The 25,739-nt window shown below is 43.8% G+C and overlaps 1 protein-coding gene across 1 annotated transcript; it reads right to left on the bottom strand.

Moving 5' to 3' along the window:
• Positions 1 to 738: 738 nt before the first annotated feature.
• On the bottom strand, positions 739 to 25,739 carry LOC124278978 (NACHT and WD repeat domain-containing protein 2-like). Its single transcript, XM_046714767.1, has 24 exons — positions 25,608 to 25,739; positions 24,194 to 24,325; positions 22,135 to 22,266; positions 21,637 to 21,776; positions 21,056 to 21,161; positions 19,957 to 20,169; positions 18,741 to 19,071; positions 18,157 to 18,309; positions 17,262 to 17,411; positions 16,290 to 16,506; positions 13,333 to 13,489; positions 12,977 to 13,145; positions 11,895 to 12,254; positions 10,145 to 10,405; positions 9,206 to 9,340; positions 8,486 to 8,546; positions 7,709 to 7,829; positions 6,744 to 6,912; positions 5,713 to 5,855; positions 4,377 to 4,614; positions 3,161 to 3,325; positions 2,855 to 2,994; positions 1,714 to 1,873; positions 739 to 875 (listed from the first exon to the last, which is right to left on the bottom strand). The coding sequence occupies exons 1-24, from the start codon at positions 25,737 to 25,739 to the stop codon at positions 739 to 741; spliced, it is 4,122 nt and encodes a 1,373-aa protein (XP_046570723.1).

Genomic DNA, 25,739 nt, shown 5'->3' with positions numbered 1-25,739 from the left:
TAGGCTACAAAAATAGCCACATTATCACAGTTCACGATATCACAGATCTTCAATAAATGCATTTAACTCAAATATTGCAGCGTAGAAAAGAACATATATGTTCTCATCAAGAAGTATTATGCATTATCACATGTCATGCATGCATCTAAACATCACACATATTTAACCACATCAACCAGTGCTGTGTCCATATCCCAGTATTGTACAGTATAAACTATGCTGTATGTACATATTTACAGCACCATGAGTTAAAGATCATTATTAGAACATGTGAGTAATGTGTAATACACTTTCGAGCAAAAGTGAGTGAGTGAGCTGGGTTTTACCCTGCTTTTAGCAATATTCCTGCAATATCACGGCGGAGGACACCAGAAATTGGCTTCACACATTTACCCATATGGGGAATCGAACCCAGATCTTCAGCTTCACGAGAGAAACTTTAAGCATTAGGCTACCCCGCCGCCCCTTCGAGCAAAAGAAAGTATAGACAGATGTTTTAAGGCGGTTAAATCAAACAAGACATGGGTGTTTGATGGTGATGTGTTTGATATGCATTTGCGTTTGCCGTGTTTCGACGAATGTTTTCGGCCTTGTAACGTTTTGTACGGTTTTACTCAAATCCAATTTTGGAACGTTCACTTTCTTTCGGTCGTCAGTTTACATCCGTCCATTCGGCAGTTATACGCCTTGCTGTGAAAGTATTGCTGTGAACAAAGATGGCGTCCAAAATGTCCAACATCAATACCAGTCTTCATCAAAATCCGCGTCGTCTTCGTCGATCACGTCGTCTTCTGTTTCGTCCACGTCGGTGTCGGGGTCGCCTGGGTCGTCCCTGCTGTCCTGAGCGGTTTCCAGGTATGCCACAACGACAGGCACTGAAACACAGAAACAGACACGACATCAGCAGTGTCATATACAGCAGTGTTAAGTCCAGAAAACAATACATTAACACTGCCACCTGTGAAGATCCGGTTTAGAACTGGTCTAAAGAGGTTACAAAGGAGGTCGGATGTCACCCTATCCCAGTTGCAGATGATGATGCTTTTGATGTCGATCAATGGATCTGGTTCAGACTTGATTATTTACAGGCCGCCGCCATGTAGCTGGAATATTGTTGAGTGGGGAGTTAAACAACAGACAAAAACAATTACATTAACACTGCACAGCTCCATTACGTGGAGAATCAATGAGAATCCAGTCACTCCGGAATCAAGGAACCCGGAAGGGCCGAGACACTTCTACTTCCGGAATATACAGATATTCACGGTCGAACCTCGGACTCTCTCTGATTATATTACATGATCATACTCATGTGTATGAGGTGACAGATGTACCAGAAACCACTGACTATCTTTTTGGTTGTTGTCTCCGTTGGTATTGTTTTACGATGAGAAAGAAATGTCCCACCACAAATATTGTTGAACAAGAAGGGACACCTTGTACCCCAACTTACTTTAGCCATGGAACACTGGGACCACATACTGATGGATACGGAGAAAGAGGAACCATATTTTCCTTGCCACAGATAGCGGAGAGACACAACTGAACTTACACTTACCTTTGTTGATATAGATACTGATAATCGAAAAGAGAGAATTATATATCAAGGTGTCCTCATCTTTGTTGCCTTAGCTCCAATGAATGCCTAAACGACAGATTAAATACTTGTAAATATGAACAAATGGTAAGAAACAATGCTGAAGATACCCTTACCTTTGTCTCCATAGATACTTGTGAAGGCGGAGAGTGGTTTGTATCCCTTTTGTCGTTTCTGGGCGTTCGAGTCCCTCAGCGTCCATACCACGGGGTCGGGGTAGTTGGGGAAGAAGCCGACGCAGTGATGGCCGTCGCTGGTGAGGAACAGCTCAGCCAGCTGTGGAACATCAAGTGGAAGGTTGTCATAGGTGGCTGTCAGTCACTGAGAGGAACAGGCTGGGCGACATGCGCCGCAACTTGAAGCAAAGTTGCAAGATACCTAAGATTGTGGGTTCGAATTATCCCTGATTCTATTTCTGGGTTTATGTGCACCATACGCGTGTTGAAATACCCTTTGAAATATACCAGTTTTGTCAGTTGGTATAGATTCGTACCCAGTCAAACATAAGACTTCAGGACTTTCATGATTCTAAGATCATTTAAGGGTAACGGTGTACGTAGCCACAATAAAAGAATTGATTATAGTTGGGCCAAATAGACTTGCTTGGGTGGAGAGCCGCTGCACACGACAACGCATTTGCCAGTAATGATAGAATCGGTTGTTTAACGCCGCACGTAGGAATATTCCAGCTATATGGCGGTGGTTAAATAATCAAGTCTGGACCAGACAATCCAGTGATCAACAGTATGAGCATCGATCTACGCAACTGGGATGCGATGACATGTGTCAACCAAATCAGCGAGCCTGACCACCTGATCCCGTTAGTCGACTCTTACGAAAAGCATGGGTTACTGAAGACCAATTCTAACCCGGATTTTCACGGGCTGAGTTTGATTTTGCACAGCTTTTAGCAATATTTCTGCAACGTCCCTTGAAGGGACGGCAGAATTGGGCTCTTACATAAGGTCCCATGTTGAGTTTGGATCACGTGACTTCGGCGTTACGAGCGAACGCTCAAATTACTGGAACAACCCTGCAAGGGACGACCACGTGGTCAGCGAACACAGAATACTGTGGAAATTAGTGGCGTACAGATCTAATCGCACCGTAATTAGAAGGTGCTCCATGCCTAGATGTTTACAGATTTACCAAAACACATACTGTACAAATTAACCTGGGATCCTACTTGTGACTAATCCGAGACTTAACACCATGTCACGATCTGCAATCCTCCAGCTAACTAGGATAAAAACTCACATTAAAGTCCGGTGTGAAAGTGGCTACGCTCTGGAACGTCTTCCGGTCCAGCAGTCTGAACGTCCGGTCTTCAACCCACGTGCCTCGTGTCAAAACGTAGGGGCCAGCTTCCGGTATACACATCCGGGCACTTGCATGGCCTGGCAAGGTCATGGTCATATTACCTGAAGTGACAATATGTTAAAAACATTTGAATATTAATAACTTGTCGAAAGGTAACATACAGGTGAATCATTGATATACTAGCACATTGTACACAATATATATGTATCACGAAATGGACACAGGAAGTGATGGATATCTCACCTGAGACGGTGTCATAGAGCCTCATCCGACCGTCGTTGAGGTTGGCGAGTACTGACGAAGGCGGCATGAAAATGAAACTGTCCACGCTGGTGTCGTAGTAGATGTCACCGGTATCCATGAACATCTCGTATGTACCCTTATCAGTAAGTTCATGCTCCAGCACACCTGGGGAAGAATGAATGAATATTGTTTTACACCTCATCTGCCATTTCAAAAGCTGGGAAAGAAAGGTCACTTAAAGTCAGTGAGTTGGAGAATGTTTCCTGTTTAACGCCGCACGCAGCAATATTCAGGACAAATATTCGAGTCCGCACCAGACATTTCGGTGACTGATACTTTAGGCAATGTTGTCCAGGTATGGCATCACTTAATCCACGGAGACTCTGTTCGGAAGCGTCTTTCAGCTGGCATAGGTTACAGAGAAGTGGACAAATAGGGCCCGTATGTAGGTCACAGCACTTCGCGAGACCTTACGTTGTGTAGTACTTCCGGTGACAAAACGTTTCATACCTTTTCGAAAGGACTCATGGTTGCCAAATTGACAGTAAGGAACCGATATCCATGCAGGAACAATAAATTTCCCATCTAACCATCCCGAAACTAGCCAACGATTAAGATTGTCACAGCTGTGACAGCCACGAATGGTTGTACACTTGGTCCCGTCTAGTAAAGTCATATTTGGCGGTCGCGCAATTTTGAACCAGAACTGGTTCTTGAATATACGATTGTCACCGAAATGTGGAACCGGAAGTAAGCTGGGCCCCGTCTCGCATATCGCCAAATGGAACCGGAAACCAGCTTAGTACCGGAAGTAGCGCCTCGCGAGACTTACAGGCCCTATAGATGTTCGTCAGTATTTGCGTGACAGTAAGGTTAAAGGTGAATACGGAGATTGTAGTGGAAAATAACGTTGACGTTTAATAATTATCCATGAGCCAATCAAATATTTTCATGTTCAAATCATTAACATGGAATGTTTAGAAAGCTGTTTTAATTATTCGATATTCCTGGAACATTGCTAAGACCTCACTCACTTACTATAGATAAGTAGATAGAGAATGTGAATACCAGAGGAAGATATGCGGTATATTTCAGTGCAAATCATTGTCAGAGACACAAGTACCATACCACCAATTTTCTATGGCTTATTTAATTAATAGAAATTATTTTATAGCAACAGAATAATTTCCCAAGCTCCCATCGCCCAATTCTTTACGTTTGCTGATGTTCCAGACGTAGATCCTACTGGGTGCTGAGTCATCTTCTGTCATCATCTCTGCGTTAAAGATGAAGAATCGACCATCTTCTGTGACGCACGCACCATCCGTGTATGTCTCCCTGAAGTTCAAGGTCACGGGGTCAAACTTGTACCGGAACCTCTGTGTGTTGAGGTCAAATACAAGATATGTCCCTTCCTCTGTTTCCGCTATGAGAGTTGTGCCGGATTTGTTCGCCTGTACGGGAGAATTTGTTTGAGTGGCATTTTAGAAGTTGAGACGTACAATAGAGAACGACATTTATGGATAACAACTTCTTTATTTCATGTGTACGACGTTTCGATACAGACTCTTGTACCGTTGTCAAGCAGGAATAACAACGGTACAAGAATCTGTATCGAGACGTCGCATTCAAGAAATAAAGAAGTTGTTATCCATAAAGTTCGTTCAATACATTACGGGGAGAAACAGATACTAGGCAAAATGACGTCAGAAGGCGATAGAATGACTATATGCAACACGTGTTACATTTGGTATTACAAGCGTTTAGTCCCATTCGAGTCAGAGTCAGACACCTAATCGCCAGCACACAAAGTCAGCCATCTAACCCGCCCAGCCAGCGCAGCTTCAATTCGTCTCTATCATGAAAGCCGCGGCGGCCGAGTAGGTTAGATGATTGACCATATCTCGTTTATGGGATCGGTACACCCGTCTCACATGAGCCCAAGATCGTCCAAGAGGACCTACGTCGATATAAACCGGAATGCGTTCGACTGGTCGACAGATTGGCGGGAAATAGATGGTGAGCCATATGCCATACACGGAGATCTAACTAGCTGGTGGCTCAGGGGAATCGGTACATCGGAATCATAGCAAATCGGTTCATCGACCAAATTCTTCAACGTCAGCCTCGTCCGAGTATCAAAATGGAAAAGGAGATGTTTCAACATGGCAACTCCACACCACACATAGCTCGGTCACTGTTGATTTGCTTCATAATTCAAACGACAATATATTTTAAAGCCTTCCAGATGTCATGTCCGGATTTGAACCCGGCAGATCTTGAACATAGAGTGTTTGTCACCGTTAACATACGTAACAGACACTTGAACGACTGCCCAAAGGGTTGCAGGAAGAATGGACAGAATCCGTAAAGATTTTCAGTCTATGCAAGGAGATAAAGAGCAATGATAAGAACACACGGTGGTCACGTCAGACACTAATCGAAACGCCCCCTGGTGGACGTTTGCCAATTCAAAATTAGCCTAAGCGTTTGTTACATATAAATATCTGTATGCAATACACAAAGGTACACACATTCTCTGGAACACATACGGGTTTACAGCCGACAAAGGACTCACGCACCAGAACACATATGAGCCGCTGTTCTTCCTCGGACTTGATCACGTGGGACACTTTCCCTGTGGCTGTCTTGTACACTTTGATGTTGCGGCGCCCTCTGGTGACAGACACGACCTCTGGAAGAAACGAATTTATGTAAAGAAGCAATAAGAAGGAGAAGCGATCATTACTTCTGCAACATTACACCGTTTGTATCACACATTTCAAGGAATCCTAATCCTAATATCTGATTCTCAAATTATCACCTTGACTACGAGATGTATAACTGTTGACCCTCGTAATCGAAAACAAATACAGTTTACAGAGCCTAAGTTCTTCCCCCAGGAGACACAGTAGAAACAACAGAACGCCCAACAAACGGGCTGGCCTATTTGTGTTGTTTGTTGTTTAGGGGCGGTGGGGTAGCCTAGTGGTTAAAGCGTTGGCTTGTCACGCCGAAGACCCGGGTTCGAATCCCGACATGGGTACAATGTGTGAAGCCTATTTCTGGTGTCCCCCCGCCGTGTCGTTGCTGGAATATTGCTAAAAGCGGCGTAAAACCAAACTCAGTCAGTCAGTCAGTTTGTTGTTTAACACCGTAATGTTCCAGCTATATGACAACTGTCTGTAAATGATCGAGTTGTGAGTGACACCATGGGCTTCGATCTACATAATTGGGATACGATTACATGTATCAAACAAGTCTCAACCTGTTAGTCGCCTGTTAGAACCAGTTTGGGTTGCTGATGATCAGTTCTAACCCGGATGTTCACAGGCTGACCGGCCCTGTGCTTGGACCCAGGATAGGCAGCCGAACTGTACCCATTTGCACATCCTTGCACCTGCATCTGTTGTTCGCCCACCCATTTCATTTCCGTACCATACCGACATTTGTTACTCAAAGGCATTCACCTCAGTTTTTTCTACGCCCGTTCACACCCGCGATATATATATCAACATCTGTTCACACCCGCCCTACGCCCAACATCCGTTTACATCCCCACTTATACACCTGTGCAACATACCCTTCCTTGGCTTCACTACACAGAAGTCCCTGTACGACCCGAGCGGAAGTTGTCCTTGAAATGTTACAGTGACAGCCATCTTGGAAAAGTCGACGATTTTCAGCTTCCGACCGACTCTCACCATCACTCGGTGGTTGTCAAGGACAACCAAGTCTTTGATATCCGCATTCTGGAAGATGAAATCAATGAACATGAACTCTGTGGCTACTAGCAGCATACAAACTGATGTAATATATCATAGACAGTGTAACACTGAACTCTTTGGCGAGAATTGGTGATCGATGTGACACGACAACGCATGCAGCATTGGGCTACCCTGCTTGTACACAGAAGATGAAGAAGGGTGTTTTTTCGGAAAGGGTTTCTCGGAATCGTGTCTGAATCACATCATTGACCGTGACCTTGCCAGGCGCGTTTGGCATTACAGGGGGTAAGACATTGACTGGTCGGAATGGGGTCTCTCTCTCTCTCTCTCTCTCTCTCTCTCTCTCTCTCTCTCTCTCTCTCTCTCTCTCTCTCTCTATCTATATATATATCTATCTATATATCTCTATCTCTCTCTCTCTCTCGCTATTTATCTCTATCTCTCTCTATATATATCTCTCTCTATCTCTCTATCTCTTTATCTCTCTCTCTCTATCGCTATCTCTCTCTATCGCTATCTCTATCTATATATATATATCTCTATCTCTATCTCTCTCTATCTCTATCTATCTCTCTCTCTCTATCTCTCATTTTCTCACACGCAACCTCAGGGGCAGTTACAGACACACATATATTCGTACACTCACGCACACACATACACATACACGTGAATGCGCATCTCTTTACAAATGAAATAACAATGAACGCGACATTGCTCCTCATTTCACCTGGTTGACCACATGGATATATCTCATCGCAATCACCTTCCACAAACTTTACGGATTAGAAATCAACCTGGATGACCGACGATGACTACTCACCACCTGCATCTTTCGGACATTTGCGCACGTCACCAGGTCGTACACGTTCAGGAAGCGGCGGGAGACGTCGTATGATCCGACTAGAACGACGTAACGGGGGTTGTCGAGGACGGCGAAGCGGCTGAAGTCAAGAAGGTTGAAAATGAAACAGGCACATTCTATCATAACTCTGTCCGTGACTTCACGCCGAAGACGGAGGTTCGATTCCCCACATGGGTACAGTGTGTGTGTGTAATGTGTGTAGTGTGTGTACCCACAAACGGTACACTGCGTGAAGCCCCCCGCCGTGGTGTCCCCCGCGGTGATGTTGGTGGAAGCGACGTAAAACTATACTCTCCAACTCACTGTCCTTGAACTCGGCGTACGAACCTTTTGTTAATGTTTTTATCTAATCCTATTTCAAGCGTATATATTCTTTTGCTCGTCAGTTTACAGACTTGATTCTGGTCACAGCTGGCCCCAGTACAGAATGCTTGCTCTAACGAATTATGTAGTCAGGCTCCGTGACTTAGCTTGATGTGACCTGGTTTTCGTGCTCGTATTCTCAATCACTTGTTCTGTCTGGTTTGGAATCAAACGGAATAGTGTCATTGGTCATTACAACAACTTTCTCCCACTCTAGTATACGAGCAAGAGGAATATGGACCATAACAGTTAACTACATCAATGGGTTTGGCAACCTGTACAGGGTTGAAATTTAAGGTAACTTTACCTGATGGTGAATCCATCATGCTGGGCGTCTGTGGTCGCCTCCCGGCTGATGTCCCATACCTTCACCACATGGTCTTCCCCGTCGTCACCACCAGCTCCATGTCCGCCGTCGCCACGTCGTGGTAACCTGGGACACACAAATGTATCAGTCATTTCTTGGAGGACCCATAAAGATCCGGGTTAGAACTGGTCTTCAGTAACCCATGCTTGTCGTAAGAGGCGACTGAGGGGATCGGGTGGTCAGGCTCGCTGACGTTGTTGCCCGCTGCCATATTGCTGGGATATTGCTGAATGCGGCGTTAAACAGAAAACAAACATTTCTTGGGGAGGTCATTTGCTCTTTCAGATACAAAAACACTTTCAATGAACATACTGGAACTTCTAAAAGTAATGTGTTGTGGTTCAAAAACGATATCTAAATACAACCTTAAACCTGTTAAATCAACATCCAATCTTCGTTATTTCAAGAATTTAAAATATACTTGTGTTCAAACTAATCCATCGGACTCTTAATAAATCATGTAGAATGTAAACAGTATGAACTTCGTAGACGTGAAGATCTGGACTATAATTGGTCTTCAGTAACCCATGCTTGTCGTAAAAGGCGACTATAACGGGATCGGGTCAGGCTCGCTGGCTTGGTTGACACATGTCATCGTATCCGATTTGCGTAGATCGATGCTCATGCTGTTAACCATTGGATTGTCTGGCCATGATTTACAGACATAGAGCTTGAATATTGCCGTGTGCGGATTTAACCTGTGAGACTGAACGTCGGCTACGTACTAGTGTGGTGTCCGAGGATGGCGTGTCTCTCCTCTGATGGCACGTCCCAGGCCACGATGTTGTTGAAGCTGGCGAAGTAGACGTAGCGGAAATCTGGAGTCACGTGGAACTTCTCCAGGATGTCACGTTGAGATCCTGAAATGTCACAGATCGTCAGTTTACGAAATGCGTGACAGACTGTCAGGGTCAGTGGAGGTTGTCACATTTATACGCGCGTAGACCAATGCTCATGATGTTGATCACTGGATTGTCTGGTCCAGACCTGATTATTTACAAACCACTGCTATATAGCTGGAAGATTGCTGAGTGCGGCTTTAAACAAGAAACAAATAAACAAAACGTGTGGATTCTGGTCGGGAATATATCCCCAGCCAATTTATATGGGATAGGGTTGTCAAAGTCGGCGACGTCGATTATTGTTGAACCCTGATGGCTGGAATTGTGGTCATGATTATATATACAAGATTATTAATATCATCATCATATTGCTGTAATAATACTGGTTTTGTTTGCTTTTTGCTTAAGGCCGCACTCAGCTGTATTACATCTATATAAGACGGCAATTTGTACACAATCGAGTCTGAAGCAGACAATCCAGTGATCAACAACATGAGCATCGATCTACTTAATTGAATAATACAGGTGATGGAGTGTGAGGGAGTTTGGACAGTATGTACGAGTATTGTACTGACAAACCCAGTGAGTGAGTGAGTTTAGTTTTACGCCGCTTTTAGCAATATTCCAGCAATATCACGGCGGGGGACACCAGAAAATGGGACAAACCCAGAGACATGATCACGGAGAATGAGGATTCGAACCCACAGTCCACGTTTGTGTAACACTTAAAAGTGGCAATTCTTCGCAGCGAATTGTGGGGATCTTCGATTAACCCCATTTAAACTTCCATTTCAAGAATGGGCTGTTTTGACCTTGACCTACCCTTAAGCACGCGCATTTCTTCCAAAGTGACACTGTCTAACAAATGAAGGTCGTTGCTGAACATGTTGGATACAACGATGGTGCGGCCGTCGTCGATGAGGGCAAGAGCATCAACAGTTGCCATCTCTTCTCGTGACTCTCCGCTGTCGTTGTCGCCAGCGGAAAAGACGTCCTTCATGAAGGTGAAGGTCGAAGTTTGGACGTTGAATACAAACAGGTGACGTTGTTCCGTATCCGTGGTGACAAGGTAGTTACCGCTGCCTACCAAACAGGTACAACCAACCGAATTAAATGTTAACAGAGAATATGTCGTTATCTTGTGTTCTAAAATGGCCTTTGAAAATATAATCAAAGAGTTTAGTTAGGACGAAACAGCAGAAACAACTGAAGAAAGTTATGAGTCTGTTCGTATTCTTTCAGTGTTTCCAATTTCCAGAGTTTACGTTCCGACGTGAAATAATAAAAACTCAATATTCCCCACCACTTTTTAAGCCCCGTTGTCCTAAAAATATAAAGGTACTTCCAAAAGCCAGGTCAGGTTGATCTTTCTTAATATACATTTGTCAAATAAATGTTTAGGGAACAAACCGATTAGATCTAAAACTATTACAAAGTGATCCAAGTTTCAAAATATGTTAAGCAGTTAGTGAAAAAACGCATTTCAAAATACGGAGGACCTTATGAAAAAATATATACTATCCCAAAAAGAAACGCATAGGCGTTTTGTATTTTTAAAAACCCAATTAATTACAAATTGTGTACAAACAATCGTCAAAATATGTAACAAAAGTGTTGATAACATGATTTTACACCATTGCACAAGTGAATAATCTACTTTACCTGAAAATATTGATTTTGATGAGATTTCTTACAAGAATTAAAAAGGCATCGCCACAACGCAACAGAAATCACATTCCAGTTGAAATTGTGCAGCAAAGAGCATGCATTGTCTGGCCATAAAAATCCAGATTACTTTCGGAAATCGGCATTCGTTTTGAAGGAGTTTCAAGGTCAAATCACTACGCCACGTCTTGACACTGCGACACGGAACATCACCATTGAAAGAATGCACGCTGGAGATCACCAATTTTCTGTTGCCAGTCGTCTGAATGTTAGTCTGAGCACGATATCACTGCTTGCAGCTCGTTACAACCAAACAGGTATAACAAATGACCGTCCCCGAACAGGCAGACCTCGAGTCACCACTACATCCCAAGATCGGTACATCCGGGTACCACAGTTGCGTGATCGTACTGCCACGGGTGAGAGCACAGCAGCCAGGGTGCCTGGACTTCGGAGGATATCCGGTCAAACTGTACGGAACAGGTTGAGAGAGATTGGACTGAGAGCCAGGAGACCCGATGTCGGGACCATGCTTCGTGGTCACCATCGCGCTCATCGTCTCCGTTATCTAAAATTATCCACTTGCTTGTATAGACATTACCTTCTAAACTGGTGTAAAAATTCATGAACTAAAGTCTATTTGTGGACGAGTTATACATGTTTGAAAATACAACATTGTCGCTACATATTTCTGGGTTATGCGTTTCTTTTTTGGAACAGTATATTTGGACCATGTTGGTTTTCACGTATTTGCTTTACATAAAGATGGCGTTGTGATTCTTATGGCAGTCACAATGTTGTGTTGAAAGTAGATAAGATGCATCCCAGCTGAACCAGCGTGAGAATTGACCCCTAGAAAGTGGAGAATATCCTTGACAATCGAGGATGCAATGCGCTTTGCACCTACCCGCACTGGGCCCCACATCTCCAATAGTGATATCTCCTCCTGCATACGGGCACTGCACTTCCTGCGTCAGTTGACCATCATTGGCGCGGTACAGCTGCACCGTGCTGAGGGTGAATACAGCCACAGTTGTCTCCCCTGGTCCTGCGCAGCAGAACTGCGCCTTCAAGTCAACTTGTATGGTGTACTTCCTGTTTCCGGTACTGATTTCATACGCCTGTATGGCACCATCTGGGTTGACAAGAGCCAGACGGTCGTTTAAACACAGCCTGATGGCGTCGGGGTCCTCACCCACGTTGTCGATGGACTGATACAACTTTCCTCCATATACATCCCAGACCTTCAATGTCTTGTCTCTTGAACCTAGTTTTAAAAACATAAGAAGCCAGTTTTTAAAATATATTTTTAAAAGGTTTGACATTATGAGGTGAGGTGAGGTGAAATTGGGTTTAACGTCGTGCTTGAGAATATTTCGCTCATATGACGACGTGCATGCGTGTGTATGTGTATTTGCGGCTGCTTGTACTAGCCCAGACTGAAGCTGGTTTTTTTTATAGTGCTAGCCCACTGAGATACCATGCCAAAGTGAAGCATGAATACCCCACTCAGACACATTATACTGACTCCGAACCGACCAGTCCTTGATGTTCCCATTAATGCCGAGCCCCAGGCAGGTACCATATTTTAACGTCTTTTTGGTATGACGCGGTCGGGGATCGAACCCGCGACCTTCCGCTCTCCGGGCGGACGCTCTAACCACTACACCACGGAGGCGGTCTTTGACATTATGAGACATACGCGACTATAAGATATAACACATGTTTATGTGAACTTGCATAAGATATTGAGGTATTTAACTCAACAAAATACCTTTACCCATTAGCAACAGTGTAATAGAGATTGGCTTTGCAGAGTTACATCCCTTCATCAAACCAGGATCGTTTGCCATCGTCACATTTCATCATAAAACATTTTATTCTGACACAGTACCACTTTTCGTAAAGCTCTGACAACAGCTCTAACCGAAAGACCGCGGAATTTCCTTGTAGGTTACAAAATTGGGTGAGTGGTGAGAATTGACTCACATGTGAGAGCATATTCCCCGTCACACGTGATAGTGAGGCCAGTTATATCGTCTTTATGACCGGCCAGGCAGTGCACGAGCTGACCTCCAGGTCGGGTCAGGATTGGCTGGTTCGTTACCAGGTACCCAGCTAGAGAGTCGTCGCACTGTTGTAGGAAGGGACGCAACTCCTGCGAGGAAAATATAAAAAATGATAAATGAATAACAAAATTTATAAAATAAGATACTAGCTATCGGACACAAGAACTACCGTTTCAAATAAACACATGGTGTGGGTTTTTTAGATTTTAAGACGGATAAAAATATATTTTCACACAAAAAATAAATCATAAGAATTTGATGTGGTGAGCAACTCACCTTGTCCTCTTTGATCCTGCCACGCAGCTGCGATGGCAGTTCATATGGGTACTTGATGAGCGCCCCCTGGGAGAGCTGAAGTGCATCACCTATGGTTGAAATGGCGCTGTCCTCACTGAACATGTTCCTGGCGTCCTGGAAATCCTCGAGAACTTGCCTAGGGGAGGAGGACAGACTTCCACAGTTGAAATAGAAACTCGCAGACATTTAGTGAGTACCAAATAATGCTTATAAGTTTTCTGGGAAAATGATAAAGCTGAACAATTAAGAGAGAATCTGTTTTCCGATCATGTTCAATCATTACTCTATAAATCAGTTGATAACGCATTCACAAATATTGATGACAGCTTTAAACATGTCACTAATGCTTTCTGTTTAGCTGCGGAAAATATGAAAAGAAAAATTGGTGCATCAAAGAAAATATCAAACAAATGGTATGATAGTGAATGTGAGAAACTTAAAACTAAACGTTGTAAGCTTTTAAAAAAGTTTAGAAAATCGAAAGATAAGAGGTCATATGAAGAATATTGTCAGATAAGAAGTGAATATAATGCAGTGTGTAAACAAAAGCGACTTGATTACTTTAAAGAAAAGCGGTTAGACATAGAAAATAGCATATCGGACTTCAAAATGTTTTGGCTTAAACTGAAAACTTTGAACACTTCTACCGTAGCAAAAAACAATATTAGTATGAATGAGTGGCATCGACATTTTAAAAATCTTTTCAACTTAGAAACGGATAATAATACTGATAATTCTCTTGGCGATGCAAATCCGTCAATGTCTCCTGACTCTAATTTTGCGATAACAGAGGATATGCTGGATTCTCCTATTAGTAGGGACGAGATTTTGGACAGCATTAAATGCTTAAAACCCAATATACCACCAGGCATTGATGACATAATACCCGATTTTATTAAGAATTCGGCTGCTATTTTAGCACCATATTTAGAATTATTATGCAATATAATATTAGAAAATGGTATTTTTCCAACTGGTTGGACAATCGGTATTATTGTCCCGCTCCATAAACAAGGCAGTATCGATAATCCAAATAATTACTCTTTTGAGTATTTTTAGTAAGGTTTTCACTTCTATCATTAACAGAAGATTAGTAACTTAGGGAGAGGCATTGAATAAAATAAATGAATCCCAGGCAGGATTTAGATATGGATATACGACTACTGACAATATGTATATATTATCATACAGAGATACCTCAACACCAAAGGTGGTAAACTCTATACACTTTTCGTTGATTTCGAAAAAGCATTTGATTCAGTTGAGAGATAAAAAAACTGTGGTCTATTTTTAATACACATGGTCTAAGTCCTAAAATGAAAAGTTGATTCATAATATGTATGAAAATGTTAAAGCTCGTGTTAAGAATAACAATAGATTCTCAGAATCTTTTGAACTACAACTCGGGGTAAGACAAGGCTGTATGCTTAGCCCATTTTTATTCTCATTTTTCATAAATGAATTAGCAACCCAAATTGAAAGCAATTGTGAGTATGGAATACAGTTACATCCTGACCTAGTACATATTTTTCTTCGGCTTTTTGCAGACGATATCGTGTTATTCTCAAGCACTGTTGCAGGTTTAAAAAGACTTATACAATAACTTGAGAGATATTGTGACAAATACAAATTAACTGTAAATGGAAATAAAACTAAAGTAGTACTCTTTTAAAAAGGGGGACGTTTATCAAAAAACGAGAAATGGTTGTATAAAGGTTAAGAATTAGAATGCACCAGTTCGTACAAATATTTGGGAATGTTGTTCAGTAATTGTTTATCTTGGACAGCACATGTTAATTACGCTTGTTTGCAAGCACAAAAGGTCATGATAGGTATCTTTAAACAATTAAATGTACTTGGAGACATAGATATAAGTTCATACTTTAAAATATTTGATGCCAAAATTAAGCCAATTTTATTGTATGGAGCCGAAATATGGGGTTTGAATTATTACAATGATATCGGAAGACTTCAACTGAAAGCATGTAAAAGATTTCTTGGCGTTAAATCCAATACGATGAATACAATGGTGTATGGAGAATGTGGTAAATACCCGATGCACTTATTTTCAAATATCAGAGTTATAAAATACTGGTTAAAATTACTGAAGATGCCTTCCTATAGGCTACCAAAGAAATGTTACAATATGATGATGCTATTCGATAAAAATGGACACACAAATTGGGTTTCTTCTGTTAGAAATTTTCTATTATCGGAAGGGTTTGGTTTTGTGGAACGATCAGTATGTTGATTCTGAGGGTAAGTTTATTTTAGAACTAACACGAAGATTAAAAGATATCTATGTGCAAGAATGGTAAGAAAAGTTGTCACTTTCCAGTAAATGTTTGTATTAGAAGATGTTTAAATGTACTTTTGACGCCGAAATTTATCTTTCATGTCTAAACGTAAAAAAAGTATAGGATAGCTTTAAGCAGATTGAGATTTTTTTCACATGATGTATTTATCGATAGTGGAAGATTTAAAAATGTCAAAAAAGAAAATAGAACTTGCAAACTATGTGATCTTAACCAAATAGAAGATGAATATCATTTTCTTTTAACTTGCCCTGCTTATAATTCCCTGAGAAAGTTGTATATCAAGAAATATTATTGTGCCCATCCAAACCTTTATAAATTTTCAGCATTGTTAAACACCCAAAACCATACTATACTTCAAAACTTGTCTATGTTTGCTTACTATGCCATGTTGTTTAGGACAGAATATATCTCAGAACACAATCTTACCTACAGTTGATTATTTTCTCTTCTTCGTGCATATTGCATGTGCGTGTAAATATTGATTTTATAAATGTGCTGTACTACAGGCCTGTGGCCTTTCAGTACCGGAAATAAATAAATAAATACTTCCGTAAGCAGAATATTCACGTGTACATGTATCTATACCTAACCCGAGTCCTAATAGTATCCAGCCCTCACCTGAGCCCTGAAGCCACCAGTTTGGCCTGCAGGAAGCTGAAGTTACAGAGACACTCCTGTTTGAGCAGCGCCACCTGTCCGGCCCGGAGTCGGTGAAAGGGCAGGTTGTTCAGGAGACGCAGGTTGTAAGAGTCACCGAATCTGAGTTGCTGCGCAGTCACGTGACGATCGGCCTTCCGGTCAGTGCCCTGCTTGTCTGTGTACGGCTTCTGTACACCTGCATGGGAGATTACAGCGCAATTGTTCGTGTTCCGTCTTCCATTTCGTCATACACAATCAATTATAACATATATATATATATATATACGCAGCGTGTTCAGCAGGCTGCGTAAAACTTGATAACCTACACGTGACCACGGGTCAAGACATGTAACACGACGCTGCGTGTATCATTGGCAGTGCCGTCGATCTTTCAGTGATGGGCCGATAGTTTTGTTTGCTTGTTGTCCAACGCCACACTCAGCACTATTCCAGCTATGTGGCAGCGGTCTGTAAATAATAGAATATGGACCAAACAATCCAGTGATCACCAGCATGAGCATCAATCTACGCAACTGGGATACGATGACAGCGAGCCTGACCACCCGTTAGTCGCCTCCTACGACAAGCATGGGTTCCTGAAGACCAATTCTAGCCTGGATCTTCACCGTCAAGAAATCTCTCTCCAAGAGAAGGCAAGAATTTGTTATGTCGAACCCGGGTCTTTGTCGTAACTAACGAACGCTTTGGTCACCAGACTAACTCCCCGCGACCACCGATTGGCAACACATGTAACACGGCGCTGCATATTTTATTTGCAGTACTGTCGAGCTTTCAGTGATGAGCCAATGGGTTAGCCTAGTGGTAAATGCGTTCGCTCGTCAGGAATAAGGTTTGATTCCCCATGGGTACAATGTTTGAAGACCACTTCTCGTGTCCTCCAGCCGCAATATTGCTGAAAAAACATTCTAATATTCACTCACTAACGCTTACCATGGGCCCAAACGCCGGAGAAGAAGTCGCCTAGGGCGGCATGCATCTTCTGTTGGTCACCGTCGTCGCTGCAGTAGCGTTCATAGGCGGCTTCGATAAACTGCCGGTGATACCAAAAGAACACCCTCACCCCATCGGCTCCCTTGTCCACTGTAGAACAAAACATACATGGTCGTAAACAGTTCATTACATGACGCATGTTAAAGACAAGTGGTAATAATGCTAAAACACATGACGAATGTCCAAAGGCAGCACGACGCTTGACCATGACCCATAATACGAATTGCGGTTTTGACATGCTAAGATTAGCAACACACTTAACCTATATAATGGGGCGGTTAAGGAAAAAAATAGGCACTTTGGGCTAAAAGCATCAAATTTAGAAAACTTATATATCGAAGCATTCCAAACATTTCTAGATATGGAATCAGCTGAGCAGTGCCCCCTGGTGGCAGAAAATCCAAAATGGCTGCACTCTATGCTCATTATGTCATAATTATCTCAGTATTTTATTCAGAATTAATTGAAAAAGTTATGAGTGCATTCCATTTTATTACGCAGCGCAGTCTAAGTAAACTTAGGCTCAGTATCATTCGTTACACTGCTATACTGTCAGTATAGCAGTGAAACGAATAATACTGTATAGCATTCGTGCTATACTGTCAGTATAATAACGATTAATACTGAGCCTAAGTTTACTTGGACTGTTACACAGCGCCACCTGGTGGTGATGAAAATCCAAAAGTATTGTTGAGAGAAGTTAATGACTGGCCGTCTTCAGATAGGCCGCATCAGTCAAACACGAAGTCTGATCACTGAAGCAGATTGTGGATATGCAAACAAAGATATCAGATTTATTGATGAACATGAAGTTGTGTAACAAGAACACACCAACCTAGGTACTGGCTGAATTCTGTCTTCAGCCTGACCAGCAGCAGTGGCGGTAGTCGTCGTATGGGAGGCGTCCAGTACATGTACACGTCGTTCAGGACGTCGTCGTCACAAGAGAGGATGTCCTCCAGCTCGGTCTCAGTCAGACCACGTCTACCTTAAGACGAAGGAGGGTGGAGAGGTAAGTGAAAATCTGTTCCAGAAAACACTAGGAAAAAAATAACTTTGCCTCTGATTTTAAAAATGCAACGAAAAAAAATACATCCTTGTTCAATGAGCGAATGAGTTTTACGCCGCTTTTAGCAATATTCCAGCAATATTATTGTGGGGGACACCAGAAATCGAACAAGGTTTTAAGCGTGACGAGCGAACGCTTTAACCACTAGGCTACCCCACGTTGGTTGGTTAACACATGTCATCGTATCCAAAATGCGTAGATCGATGCTCATGATGTTGATCACTGGATTGTCTAGTCAACACTCGATTATTTACAGACCGCCGCCATATAGCTGGAATATTGCTGAGTGCGGCGTTTTTAACATAAACAAACAAAACAAACAGTAGTAGTCCAAGATGACGGTCACTTACTAATGGTCAGGTATCCCAGGGCTCTGGACACGAACATCCTGCCATGAGCTCTCTCCAGCTTCAGGAAGAGAGTCTTGATACACCCCCTCACTGTTGTCTCCAACACCGTCTCGTCCACAGGAGTGAAAGACCGCCATCGCCGCGCCTCGTCGAACGCAAGCTTCAGGAAGAGGGGCAGTGGACACTGCCGGAACGCTGCGTTGATGACCCCCCTCTGGCCTTTGGTCAGTTTCCTTCCGGCTGTCTCCAGCCACTTGTCCAGAATACCCGTCGCTTCCCCGTCAGGTAGTTTGGGCACTTGTATGAAGTGGCCTCTGGACGTCACCATTGCCTGTAGTGAGTGAACATAGCAGTCTATTCAGGTGAAAGCGGAGGGACCTTCGTGTTCCCGGAAAACTTTTGACTAGCCTAATTTTGTTCATACTCTTGCTCGTTTTAATTTCTGTTGTGGTCAAACACAGATATGGATACAATGAGTGAAAACGGACAATGTTTTAAAAATCAAGTGAAAAGTGAAGTATGAGCAACTTATCTGTGACCCAAGACGTGCTCGTTTTCCCATATTGGTAAAACGCATAAGGAGAACCATTATAGTTCTTCTCAACACATTCTAGCATCAGCTATACATATAGTATTGTTATTTTATCCAAAACCTACATGTGCTGAGAAAAGCATATATTTGTCCATGATTCTGTAATCGTTACGGTCAACCATGGTTTAGTTTTATCCTGACAGGCTTATATTAAAGAGAGGGTAAGTAATATAACAGCGTGCTTTGCAGTATTTTCACTTGAATAACAATGATTTCAATTGCAATAGCTGGGTCGTTTACAAGATTTATCAGGGAGAATCAGCGAGTTCTGTTGCTTTACTCTGAGCCAGATGAAGACTCTCCACAGTGACAATGCATCCCGGAATGGACTCTTTCAGGACCTGTTTCAGAGCCTGTTACTCAGCGCACCTGCCGTATGTGACCTTTTGTATGGACTTTTGTGAGTGTAAATATATAACTGTGTGTTTCAATATAATTTATTGATTGTTCTTGCATTTACTGATTCCATACATTACGTAACAATCAAATTTGAAATCACCTCTATTTATTAAAAAGATTGTGCCATAACTCATAAATCATAAATCAACTGTCAAATGCGCGCCATAAAGTTTTAGTATTTCACTGGGGTGAATGAGACGATGTGTACAGTGAGTGCATGCGTACCTGAAGCCTCTGTAGACACTCGTGCTGGCTCTCCGGTAAAGTGGACACGACCAGCTTTACGTGCGGCGGCAGGTGCGTGGGCAGCCAGGTCAGCTGCCTACCATTGTCCGAGTTGTCCAGTTGGTCAAGAGAGTCCAGGAGCACCACCAGAGGTTTACTCTCATGGGCCAGCTGCAGAGCCTGGTAGAACACCCCATTCAGCTCCTTCAAGTCCTGCAGTGAGTGAGTGAAAGATGCTTTACTTGCAGCTTGCTGAACAGAACGCCTCTATACTCAGACCGCTAACAACTATAAGAGGTATATGAAAGCTATATATAAGGTGAGGTGAAATTGGGTTTAACGTCGTGCTTGAGAATATTTCGCTCATATGACGACGTGCATGCGTGTGTATGTGTATGTGCAGCTGCTTGTACTAGCCCAGACTAAAGCTGGTTTTATAGTGCTAGCCCACTGAGATACCATGCCACAGTGAAGCATGAATACCCCACTCAGACACATTATACTGACTGTCCTTGTTGTACCCATTAATGCCAAGCGCCTGGCAGGGACCAACAAGTACCATATTTTAACGTCTTATGGTATGACGCGGTCGGGGATCGAACCCGCGACGTTCCGCTCTCCGGGCGGGCGCTCTAACCACTACACCACAGAGGCGGTCCCTATATTTAAGTCTGTATACAGTATTCATCTATTAAAAAATACTCGTAACTCGCTCGTAACGCCGAAGACCCGGGTTCGATTCCCCACATAAATACAATGTGTGAAGCCCATTTCTAGTGTTCCTTGCCCTGATGTTGCTGGAATATTGCTTAAAGCATAGCAAAACTCACTTACTTTAATTTGCATAGAATGAGCATTGAAGGGACGTACAAAAGAAAGCAAACACTCGATGATGTATAATTGTTTTGGAGGAGTGTTTTGGCAACAAGCACACCAAGACTTTGACTTCTAAGTCCAAATCAAAACACGCGTTAATATGTTCCACATATTCACCAAACACCAAGTCATCAAGTGTATACTTTCTTTTGTACGTTGGTATATCATTCCGGTATGTTAACGAGGTAACTCACGATGAGGTGTTTTTTGTTGTAACACTTACTGACGGCAAGTCGTGCACCTCATGCCCATATATGGTCCACACTTGGGACGTGATACTCCTCAGAAGGCTGCAAACGGAGGAACTTTCTGGCGTGGTGCCAATGAACCTGAAATGAAGGAAAATGTAAACGAGCGGCAAAATACAGAACCTAATCTCACATGGAACCTATTCTTTTACACTGACGCTTTATTTAGACGATTATGTCATGTTTATAATAATCACTCACGATGAACGCCAGTGACTTTTCTCACCGCATACGGCAATAGTGTTGATGACATATAGAGACAGAGCCCCGTCCCGCAAAGCTTTCTTAGCGTTACGACTGTCGTAAGTCCATGTTTAAACACGAGTTATGAAACGGAACCAATTGTGGGACCTGCGTCCCGATCCATAAAGTAGTCGTAGCGCTACGACATTCGTAAGCCTGTGATAACCTATAGAGTTACGACAGGTCGTAACGTTACGAACGCTTTGTGGATCGGGCCCTGGAATTATAACCTGCAGTTGTCAACAGATCCAAGGGAAGTAACTCTTGATATAGAAATTATAGAGCTCACAGCTACTGTGTTTCAAAACATTACCTTACAATCAGGACCCCATCATCTTGTGTCTCTGACGCCTCCTTTGCTGCCATGGCAACCACCGACGTCTTCCCGCTTCCAGACACACCAAAGACCGTTAGTGGGCTGTCAGAATCGCCCGTCACGTACTTGTGTATCATCTGGTACATACAGCGTAACACAATGAATCACGGTCAGTGATGAGAAGTAGCCTCAGACTATCTTGTTTCATCATTCAAGCCCTTGCGACATGTTGAAAACTACTTTTTAGAAATGACATTTCTTTCAAACTTATTTTTAGAATGGCGTCTATGTAGACAAACGTTTGGAATGGACTGACATCCTGTAGCATACCTTCTGGATGGCGTCTACCGTCATGGAACCTACCTCCAGAATGGCGTCTACCGTCATGTTACCTACCTTAAGACTGGCGTCTACCGTCATGGAACCTACCTCCAGAATGGCGTCTACCGTCATATAACCTACCTTAAGACTGGCGTCTACCATCATGGAACCTACCTTAAGACTGGCGTCTACCGTCATGGAACCTACCTTCAGAATGGCTTCTACCATCATGGAACCTACCTTCAGAATGGCGTCTACCATCATGTAACCTTCCTGAAGACTGGCGTCTACCATCATGGAACCTACCTTCAGAATGGCGTCTACCATCATGGAACCTACCTTCAGAATGGCGTCTACCGTCATGGAACCTACCTTCAGAATGGCGTCTACCGTCATGGAAGCTACCTTCAGAATGGCGTCTACCGTCATGTAACCTACCTTCAGAATGGCGCTGCCTACCATCATGTAACCTACCTTCAGACTGGCGCTTCTACCGTCATGGAACCTACCTTCAGAATGGCGCCTACCGCCATGGAACCTACCTTCAGAATGGCGATCTACCGCCATGGAACCTACCTTCAGAATGCGCTACCTTCAGAATGGTACCATCATGAACTTCTACCGTCATATAACCTACCTTCAGAATGGCGCTCTACCGCCATGGAACCTACCTTCAGAATGGCGTCTACCATCATGGAACCTACCTTCAGAATGGCGTCTACCGCCATGTAACCTACCTTCAGAATGGCGCTTCACCGTCATGTAACCTACCTTCAGAATGGCGTCTCACCGTCATGTAACCTACCTTCAGAATGGGCCGGTCATGTAACCTACTGTCATGGAACCTACCTTCAGAATGCGTCTACCGTCATATAACCTACCTTCAGAATGGCGCCTACCGTCATGTAACCTACCTTCAGAATGGCATGCGCCTACCGTCATGGAACCTACCTTCAGAATGGCGCTCTACCGGCCATATAACCTACCTTCAGAATGGCGCTTCACCGTCATGGAACCTATCTTCAGAATGGCTTCTACCATCATGGAACCTACCTTAAGACTGGCGTCTACCGTCATGGAACCTATCTTCAGAATGGCGTCTACCGTCATGGAACCCACCTTCAGAATGGCGTCTACCGTCATGGAACCTACCTTCAGAATGGCGTCTACCGCCATATAACCTACCTTCAGAATGGCGTCTACCGTCATGAAACCTACCTTCAGAATGGCGCCACCTTCACCGTCATATAACCTACCTCCAGAATGGCGTCTACCATCATGGAACCTACCTTCAGAATGGCGCTCTACCGTCATGGAACCTACCTTCAAATGGCGCGTCTACCGTCATGGAACCTACCTTCAGAATGGCGTCTACCCGCCATATAACCTACCTTCAGAATGGCGTCTACCGTCATGTAACCTACCTTCAGAATGGCGTCTACCGTCATGGAACCTACCTTCAGAATGGCATGCCTACCGCCATATAACCTACCTTCAGAATGGCGTCTACCGTCATGTAACCTACCTTCAGAATGGCGTCTACCGTCATGGAACCTACCTTCAGAATGGCGTCTACCGTCATATAACCTACCTTCAGAATGGCGTCTACCGTCATGGAACCTATCTTCAGAATGGCTTCTACCATCATGGAACCTACCTTAAGACTGGCGTCTACCGTCATGGAACCTATCTTCAGAATGGCGCTCTACCGTCATGGAACCCACCTTCAGAATGGCGCTTCACCGTCATGGAACCTACCTTCAGAATGCAGAACGCTGCCTACCGTCATATAACCTACCTTCAGAATGGCGTCTCACCGTCATGAAACCTACCTTCAGAATGGCGCTCTACCGTCATATAACCTACCTCCAGAATGGCGCTCTACCATCATGGAACCTACCTTCAGAATGGCGTCTACCGTCATGGAACCTACCTTCAGAATGGCTGCCTACCGTCATGGAACCTACCTTCAGAATGGCGCTCTACCATCATATAACCTACCTTCAGAATGGCGTCTACCGTCATGTAACCTACCTTCAGAATGGCGCTTCACCGTCATGTAACCTACCTTCAGAATGGCGTCTACCGTCATGGAACCTACCTTCAGAATGGCGTCTACCGTCATATAACCTACCTTCAGAATGGCGTCTACCGTCATGTAACCTACCTTCAGAATAGCGTCTACCGTCATGGAACCTACCTTCAGAATGGCGTCTACCGTCATGTAACCTACCTTCAGAATGGCGTCTACCGTCATGGAACCTATCTTCAGAATGGCTTCTACCATCATGGAACCTACCTTAAGACTGGCATCTACCGTCATGGAACCTATCTTCAGAATGGCGCCCACCGTCATGGAACCTACCTTCAGAATGGCGCCTCACCGTCATGGAACCTACCTTCAGAATGGCGCTTCACCGTCATATAACCTACCTTCAGAATGGCGCTGGAACCTACCCTTCTGAATCACCGTCATATAACCTACCTCCAGAATGGCGTCTACCATCATGGAACCTACCTTAAGACTGGCGTCTACCGTCATGGAACCTACCTTCAGAATGGCATGTCTACTGTCATGGAACCTACCTTCAGAATGGCGTCTACCGTCATGGAACCTACCTTCAGAATGGAATAGTCTACCGTCATGGAACCTACCTTCAGAATGGCATCTACCGTCATGGAACCTACCTTCAGAATGGCGTTTCTACCGTCATGGAACCTACCTTCAGAATGGCGTCTACCGTCATGGAACCTACCTTCAGAATGGCGTCTACCGTCATGGAACCTACCTTCAGAATGGCGTCTACCGTCATGGAACCTACCTTCAGAATGGCATCTACCGTCATGGAACCTACCTTCAGAATGGCGTCTACCGTCATGGAACCTACCTTCAGAATGGCGTCTACCGTCATGGAACCTACCTTCAGAATGGCGTCTACCGTCATGGAACCTACCTTCAGAATGGCGTATACCGTCATATAACCTACCTTCAGAATGGCGTCTACCGTCATATAACCTACCTTCAGAATGGCGTCTACCATCATGGAACCTACCTTAAGACTGGCGTCTACCGTCATATAACCTACCTTCAGAATGGCATCTACCGTCATGTAACCTACCTTCAGAATGGCGTCTACCGTCATGGAACCTACCTTCAGAATGGCGTCTACCGTCATATAACCTACCTTCAGAATGGCGTCTACCATCATGTAACCTACCTTCAGAATGGCGTCTACCGTCATGGAACCTACCTTCAGAATGGCGTCTACCGTCATATAACCTACCTTCAGAATGGCGTCTACCGTCATGGAACCTACCTTCAGAATGGCGTCTACCGTCATGGAACCTACCTTCAGAATGGCGTCTACCGTCATGGAACCTACCTTCAGAATGGCGTCTACCGTCATATAACCTACCTTCAGAATGGCGTCTACCGTCATGGAACCTACCTTCAGAATGGCGTCTACCATCATGTAACCTACCTTCAGAATGGCGTCTACCGTCATGGAACCTACCTTCAGAATGGTGTCTACCGTCATATAACCTACCTCCAGAATGGCGCCTACCGTCATGGAACCTACCTTCAGAATGGCGTCTACCGTCATAAAACCTACCTTCAGAATGGCGTCTACCGTCATGTAACCTACCTTCAGAATGGCCTCTCTCCCATGGAAGGCGCTACACTTCTGCTGACAGAAGGACACATGTTGAACCACCTCCCGAAACAGCTCTGTGTCGGTGTCAGAAGATGCCCTGGTCTTGATGCCGTGGGTGATCAT

The sequence above is a fragment of the Haliotis rubra genome, unplaced genomic scaffold (assembly GCF_003918875.1).
Source record: "Haliotis rubra isolate DU_JTF1 unplaced genomic scaffold, ASM391887v1 Scf244, whole genome shotgun sequence".
In the NCBI taxonomy this organism is placed as follows: domain Eukaryota; kingdom Metazoa; phylum Mollusca; class Gastropoda; order Lepetellida; family Haliotidae; genus Haliotis; species Haliotis rubra.
This window is presented reverse-complemented; position numbering and strand designations above follow the sequence as displayed.